The 8,240-nt window shown below is 42.7% G+C and overlaps 1 protein-coding gene across 1 annotated transcript in view; it reads left to right on the top strand.

Annotated features, from left to right (window-relative positions):
- Positions 1–744: 744 nt before the first annotated feature.
- Positions 745–8,240, top strand: part of RAB44 (RAB44, member RAS oncogene family) — a gene marked incomplete at its 3' end in the record, with an annotated part of 40,952 nt that continues 33,456 nt past the window's right edge. Inside the window, exon 1 of the mRNA XM_084228952.1 lies at positions 745–957. Coding sequence (XP_084085078.1) covers positions 751–957 — 207 coding nt within the window. The 5' untranslated portion in view covers positions 745–750. The remainder of the gene's footprint in view (positions 958–8,240) is intronic.

The following is an 8,240-nucleotide window of genomic DNA, read 5'->3' as shown; positions in this document are numbered from 1 at the left end:
GTCTACCAGGAAGGTGAGAATCCATCACCTGGATGCCACCAGGATGTGGGGAAATGAGCTAGAGGGGCAGCAAGAAGAGCAGTTCAGCAAGCACTGCTTCAAACAGTGAGGTCTGGAAAATCCTAAATAACCACACCCAGGTCAAAAAATGGAAACTATCCTGCAGGGGGTTCTTTTTTTTTTTTTTTAAGATTTATTTATTTATGCATACAAGAACTAGGGTGTAGGCCAGAGGTGTGTGGGGTGAGAGCATTCACCAGAGACAGAGTGGGGAGCAGAACAGGCAGATTGGCTAAAATACACTGCTGAGGGGAGCAACGGGTGAGTCAGGAGAGGTCTGCTGTGCCATGTGGGTCACGTCCCTGGCCAGGGATCAAACTTGTGCTTCAGAGGCTACGGACAGCTTCATAGGTTGCATCTTAACCCCTTGTGCCACAAGGGAGGCCCTCTGCAGGGGGTTCTTTCATATAATGGCCAGGAGAACAGAAAGCTGAAAGTGAGGAGGGCAGGTGGATAGCTTGGGAAGAACATTGTAGGCACAGGGAATAGAAGGGGTGAAGGCCCTGAGCAGGATGTGCTGGGGCCTCCTGAGGTGGGGTGGGCAGTGAGGCTGGAGAGGCCAGCATGTTCCAGCAGGCAGGGCTTCATCACCACAGTGGATTTTCTCCTGGAGCGATGGGGAGCCAGGAGACAGTTTTGAATTTTGAGGTATTCACCCCTCACCTCTCCTCTGTCCCAGGCCAAAGCAGCATGGAGAGTGGACAGAGAGTGTCCCGCAAAGGCCGAAAGTTGGGCTCCAGCCGCCGGCGACAGACTCGGGAGCCAGCCGATGGCGAGGATGCGCCTGTGGTCCCAGAGCCAGACTCCTGGTCTTCTCAGACAGCTGCAGAACTGCAGGGCTTCTTCCAGGACTGTGGTGCCATGGAGAGGGGTTTCATCACCCGCAATGACCTGGCGGTGAGTCCTAGGCCCCATTCCATCTCCTGAGTCGCTTTCTGAGACTTACCTGAGACTTTCCTGAGACTTACCATCTCAGGAATGCTGGATTTGCTGCTCTTTCCTTTTATCTAAAATTTGATCTCTGAAAAAGCTAGGACTTTTGTTTATACTAAAATGTAAAGGGTTAGCCTTTATGCATTACCCTCTTCTAGAAACATGTGCATTTTAACAAAGGGCTTTAAGCTAAATAAGTAAAAATGGTAGTAAAATTGGTATAATTTTAGGCCTTTGAGCAGCAAGACTTATCGTAGGGTATAGTCAGAGGCCTGAACATTAAACTATGTCAAGATTTTAAATTTCAGTGAAACATAAGATCTGCCATGGTGCGTCCCAATAAGAAATCATAGGCTGTGACCTAGACCAATATAGACTGATTTTCCTTTGCAAAGGGGCCTATGTTTGCTGCCAGAGTTTCACTGGGTCTGCTCTCTCCTCCTGATACTGCTTCATGCTCCCAACTATGTCCTTCCCCCATCAAAACTGACCTTTCCTATATGCCACCCTTACAGTTGGCTGATGCTAAAGTATCATTTCAGTTAACAACAACAACAACAATAACAACAAAAACCCCACAAAACTTGCTAGTAAATATAATATGAACACCTATCGAAGGTCTTATCTAATTAATTATTGTTATTAATCACTGAGAGAACCAGTAAGATGTTATGGCCAGTTCATGGAGCATTTGAGAAACTGGGATATTTATTGGTCATTTGATAGAAGAGTGTTAGGATAAGATTGCTGAATTCCATTTTTTAAAAAAATTTATTTATTTATACAAGAACTGGGATACAGGCCAGAGGCGCGGGAGGGTGAGAGAATTCACCAGGGATAGAGCAGGGAGCAGAACAGGCAGACAGACCGAAAGCACTGCTGAGGGGAGCAGCGGGTGAGACAAGAGAGGTCGGCCTCGCCATGTGGGAATCTCCCTGGCGGGCCAGGAATCGAACCGGCGCTGCAGAGGCCATGGACAGCCTCACAGTGCTGCACTCAACCCTCTGCGCCACCGGGGAGGTCCTGAGTTCCTTTTTTTTTAAAAAAGCTAATATCCAACAGGTCATAAATCTCTGGGGCTAAGTGTTCTACGAGACAAAAATTATTTCATCTCTCCTGCACAAACATCTACAAGTTAACAAGTAACTCGAGTAAGTCTGGAACTTTTAACTAAAGGTAAACACTGAGAGGAACTGAGGGCATTCCTCTCGCCCAGACAAAGCTCAGGTCTTTACCCCTATCTAATGTTGAAAAGGCTGTCTGCCTTTTTACCTTTTTACCTGTCTTTACCCCTGTCTAATGTTGAAAAGGCTGTCTGCCTTTTTACCTTATTTCCAAGTTTCAGGTAATTGTCTTGTGATCATAAATAACTTCCAGCTCATTCTTCCTATAAAAAAGAAACCCATCCCGTCTTTTTTCTAGGAAGAATGAAGCTGGAAGTTATTTATGATCACAAGAAAATTACCTGAAACTTGTCTCACTCATGGCAGGAATTTAGAAAACCTAAATAAGGGACCAGGAAAAAGACTAATTAATACAAAGTGAAAATCAAAATCAACAAACAAGCAACTATAGACCAGAGACACACTACAGTGGGGGTGCGAGGAGAGGAGAAGAGGGATTAGGGTCAGAAAAAGGGGGTGGGAATTGTATGGGGACGATAACCAAAATGAAAATGCATACATTATGCAAAAATGAAAAATGATGTAAGCATTATATAAAATAAAATAATTCATTAAAAAAAGACGGGTTTCGGGCCTCCCCGGTGGCGCAGTGGTTGAGCGCTGGGTTGCGAAGCTGCCCGCGGCCTCTGCGGCGCCGGTTCGATCCCCGGCTGCTCCCCGGCCACTGCAGGAGGGTCCCACATGGCGCGCAGACCTCTCCTGCCGCCCGCTGCTCCCCTCAACAGTGTACTTCGGTCCTTCTGCCTGCTCTGCTCCCCACTCTGGCTCTGGTGAATTCTCTCACCCTCCCGCGCTTCTCATTGTACCCAGTGCATGTATAAATAAATAAATAAATAAATAAATAAATCTTAAAAAAAAAAAAAAAAAGACGGGTTTCATTAGATTTGGCTTGATTATTTCCAAGGGTATAAATGAAATGATAAATTGTTCTGAAACTTAGATCTTTGAAATAGTGAGCCATATTCACTTCTGTCCCCAAGTTTTCACATAGAATCTTAGCCTTGGTTCCTTAAAACCTCTATTATTTGCTCTTCTATGTAGAGTGACCATCTGTGCCAGTTTGCCTGAAACTGGAGGGATATGGGGTTCTCACTGTTGGGGGAAGTCCTGGGCAAACTGGGAGAGGTTGGCTATTCTTCTAATGTGAGGCAAGGAAACCAAGCCCAAGTCTCTCTTTCTACCAGCTTTCCCCCGCAGCACCTAGAAATATGAGTGACACCCTCTCCTTGAGGTTCCCAACATTTCTAAGGCCCCTTCCTGCCCAGAGTTGACCTTCCTATCCCTGCTTCCAGGCCATCTTCCTGGGAGGGCTTTGCAGGCATTGACTCCATGGGGGTGCCTTAGCAGACTCGTCATGCCTGGTTAAATGGTAATAGTTCTCTCATGAGATATTCCAGTTATACAATTGACTTATCCAACTATATCCCAGGAAAAAAACGGGCAGATTCTTATTGAACATGTGTCAATTACTATATTGCCATGGAAAGTCAGGAGATTTAGTCAAAGTATAGGTTTCCAAATCAGGAAAGGACCAGTGCGATTCAGATGCCATTTAAAATGTTTAATTTGAAGGAAAAAGAAGAGAAGAGAAAAAAAATGTTTATTTTCAGTTTAAAAGGCATAATCTACTAAACTGAAGGCTAGGGATTGCTCAGGCTCAGGAAGACAGAAAACCTCCTCGTAAAAATAGAACAATAAAAATAATACCAAGTATATTCCCCACAAATAACCCTGAGCTTTCCTACAACCATTCATTTAGCTCCAAGTAATACTTGTTCTGCTGGATCTTGGGTGAGCTGGCAGCTTCTGGATGGAAAACAGTCCTAGAAGTTGTCCGTCCACTAGTCCATATGCTAAAATCAGTTCAGAATTTGTAGCCAATTCTGATGTATCAATAGTTCATAGAACCTGGTATAGTGCTTACCAAACAGTTTTAAATCTGTCCTTGGTGGTTTAGGTTTGTTTGTTTTAGTTGAATAATGTTGCTTTAATTCTTATGTTACTCTGTTAGGCCAAAGCCCTGACAGAGACAATTGTTTTATTGTGCAATATTCCCTTTCATGGAGTCATTATAATTGAAGAAAGTTTAGAAATCAACATAATCACAGTTGCAGATATTTGACTCATTCATTTTTCCCCTTCTGCCTATAAATATGCACATAAAACCTTATCCATTGTCATATATTTGGAGCACATACAATTTTGTACCCTGATAATTGCAATATATCTCATGTGAGCTTTCCTAACCTCAGGAAGAACATCACAAACTGTTAATGATCTTCATCTCTGCAGAAGTGTCACTAGATGTTTGATGGTGGAAAAGTCATCACTTTATATGATTACACTTTATATGCTAATTTTATAAGTTGGTAGATTGTGGGTTATGCTTATTATAACAGCAATCCTTTCCTTCTTTCCTCTCTTCCTTCCTCCCTTCTTCTTTCCTTTTTTCTTTTGTTCTTTCAAAGGATTTATCTGCTATGGAATGGTTCGAGTCCATCAAAGAGATGAACTCAGGATTTCTGTGTTTAAAAGAATTTTTGCCTGCTGCTTTATTTTCACAAGTGCTTCAACATTCAAAAAGCAATTCCTTTTTCTAGATCTGACATGTCTAGAAGAGGTCAGGAAAAGCTATCATCTATAGAATTAGATGTCTAAAAATAGAAAGCTCCTTCCCGCCCCCAAACATTAAAGAATTCTTCATTTGGACAGGTCCTGAGTTGAAATCACATCCATCTGTCAAAGAACTGTTTTAGGGCAGAGACACTGAGCTTGGTCTTGATTGGTAAGGACTCCAGGCACTGCATGAGGGACAGGAGAGACGCCTTTTAGTTGGTCAGTTCTGGCATGTGCTTACCTGGCATTTGAAGTTTTATATATCTTAGCCCAAAACTCCTGGTTCTCTAAAGTCGATTGTCCTAATCTGATTTTCAATATTTTAAAAAATAAATCATATTTTTTTCTCGTGAGAGCACACATTTAAGTATTTGTTGCTGGTGGGGGCCTCCCTGGTGGCACAAGGGGTTCAGATGCAGCACTATAAAGCTATGAAGTTATCCACAGCCACCGCAGCACAAGTTCAATCCCGAGCCAGGGAGCTACCCACATGGCGCAGCAGACCTCTTCTGTCTCGCACGCTGCTCCCCTCACCAGTATATTTCAGTCAGTCTGCCTGTTCTGTTCCCCCCTCTGCCTCTGGTGAATCTTCTCACTCCCAGCCCCACACCTCTGGCCTGTACCATAGCTCTTGTATGCATAAATAGATAAATCTTAAAAATAAATATTTATTGCTTGTGGACAGATACAGAGAAACCAAGTATGATGTGAATTAATTCAAGGGTGGAGCTGTGAACCCCAGGATGGCTTTGTAAGCAGTAAAAGTCCCTCCCTGGCCCTGCACTTGCTGTGCCCCAGAGGTGCCATCCAGGTAAGGCCAACCAGAAGAGGGTGTGAACCCAGCAGCTGCTCAGTAGGGTTAAAGCACCGCATCTGCCTCCAGCTCTTCCACCAAACCAGCTAGTTTTTCCACATAAGCAACTTGCCAGTCACGTTTCACCTGTTTAAATGTAAATGCTGCTTGATTAGCTGATTCATAGCGGAGGCAGAGCCATGTTCTAACATCTCTCCAGCCCCTTTGAGGTAGGTGAAAAGGGCTGTCCGTGGTGGCAAATGGAAACTAGATCCAGGACAGGACCTCCACTGGCCTCTCCAGCTGAGGATGGTGGGGAAGAGACAGCCGCTTCCTCTCTAGTGGGACCTCACGCCACTCAGGGCTGGGCACTTGCCCGAGAGCCCTGCTCATGCTTATTTTGCATTACCTATATATTCCTAATTCAAAAGGTAAAATAAAACTAATTCAAAAAGCAAAAAAAAACACAATAAGCTATTAAAGCTGATGAGATCAGAATAAACAAATAAAACCAGAACTAAACAAAACATGCCCCCCATTTTTATATGTCTTTCACACATATCTTTTTAAAATTTTTAAAAAAGATTTATTTATTCATGCATACAAGAACCGGGGTACAAGCCAGATGTGCAGGAGGGTGACAAGAACTGGGGTGTAACCCAGAGGTGCAGGGGAGTGAGAGGAGAGTGGGGAGCAGAAAAGGCAAATCTACTGAAATACACTGCTGAGGGGAGCAGCAGGCGAGACAGGAGAGGTCTGCTGTGCCAGGTGGGTTGCTCCCTGGCCGGGGATCAAACTCATGCTGGCGTTAGCTTGAGAGTGCTGTCTTTAACCCCTGTGCCACCTGGAGGCCCTCACACATATCTTTTAAATGGTCAATAAAATATTCAAATGATTGCATATGCAAGATTTTAATCAGTAAATTCTTAGCTGATGGACATACAAATTGCTTAATTTTTTCCATCTTTACATTTAACACTGTATCAAAGATTTTTTTTTGAAGATTTATTTATTTATGCATACAAGACCTGGGGTACAGGCCAGAGATGCTGGGGGTGAGAGGATTCACCAGAGATAGAGTGGGGAACAGAACAGGCAGACTGACTAATATACACTGCTGAGGGGAGCAGCGGGCAAGACAGGAGAGGTCTGCTTCGCCATGTGGGTTTCTCTCTGACCGGCAGGGGATCGAACTCATGCTGCAGAGGCTGCAGATTGCTTCTTAGTGCCGTGCTTACCCCCTTGCGACACCAGGGAGGCCCTTAAAGATGTTTTTATGTAAAATATTTGTCTTATTTGGGGTAAATGTGGAGTGTGAATTCCCAGAGGAGGGATTGTTGCATTTGGAAACTTGTGTGTCACAAGTTTCCAAAACGGTTGACTCAGTTTATGAAGCCTAGGCAATATCAAGTTTTATTACATTTCAACAGCAACAAAAAAGGATAGGAATAAACATTATGAGAGATCTCTTTGCCCACTGCTCTTACAATTTCAAGTTTCTTTGTTTGCTCGTCCATTTATTCATTTAATAAATACTGAATGTGTCAACTAATTGCCAGATAGTCATCGGTGGGAAATATACGGAAATGATCCTTATCTTCTCAACATTATCACTAAACCAGGAAGAAAGTAATGTTATCCTCAGGTTTGCAGGAAAGAAAAAAGAAACTCAGACAGGCTAAGAATGTATTCAAGATCACACAGCACTGGAAAGATCTAGGGATCTAGGAATTAAAACGAAATTGTCAGACACCAAAACCTATGTTGTTTTTAGTCTACCTGGGCATCACTGAGTTTTATAAGTTAAAAAAATTATATCATTCTTACTGATTTTAATAAGCAAAATTAATACCTTATTTTTTTTTAATTGAGCAAGGTAGACGGTTTTTTTCCTCTTTGTTTACCAATTATATTTCTTCTTATGACAATTGTATACTCATGTGCCATAGTCATTTGTAACTATTGTGGCTGGGTGATTTTCTGACTAATTTGTGGGATATATAGATCGAGACGATCAATATGTAGATCAATATAGAAAAAAATTAGTTTTTGATAATTGTGCTTAAAGTCAATTTATATTTCATTGTGTGCTTATAACTGGTTATAAGAGTTAAATTTCAGATCAACACATTGCATTTTATCTCTGTCTTTAGTGATGTGAAAAATGGAGGGTATTACAAGACAATCGGGCAATTTTACAAGGTGGGGAGGTTTCTTTTGTGTTCAACATGCTTGTTTTTTTTTTTAAGATTTATTTATTTATGCATACAAGAACTGGTGTACAGGCAGGAGGTGTGTGTGTGGGGGTGAGAGGATTCATCAGAGACAGAGTGGGGAACAGAACAAGCAGACTGACTGAAATACACTGCTGAGGGGAACAGGATACACTGCAGTGGGCGAGACAGGAGAGGTCTTCTGTGCCATGTGGGTAGCTCCTCGCCCAGAGATCAAACTTGTGCTGCAGTGGCTGCGGATAGCTTTATATATAGGCTGCGTCTTAACCCCTTGTGCTGCCAGGGAGGCCCCAACATGCTTGTTTTGACTTTGCAATCAACTGATTCATATAATGAGTCACAAGATGGAAAAACCTTCATTGATAATTGATTGGAACACAAACTGACTTTTTAGTTTGAAATAAATGTTTTAGAAACTTT

This window comes from Talpa europaea, assembly GCF_964194135.1.
Source record: "Talpa europaea genome assembly, chromosome: 2".
In the NCBI taxonomy this organism is placed as follows: domain Eukaryota; kingdom Metazoa; phylum Chordata; class Mammalia; order Eulipotyphla; family Talpidae; genus Talpa; species Talpa europaea.
This window is presented reverse-complemented; position numbering and strand designations above follow the sequence as displayed.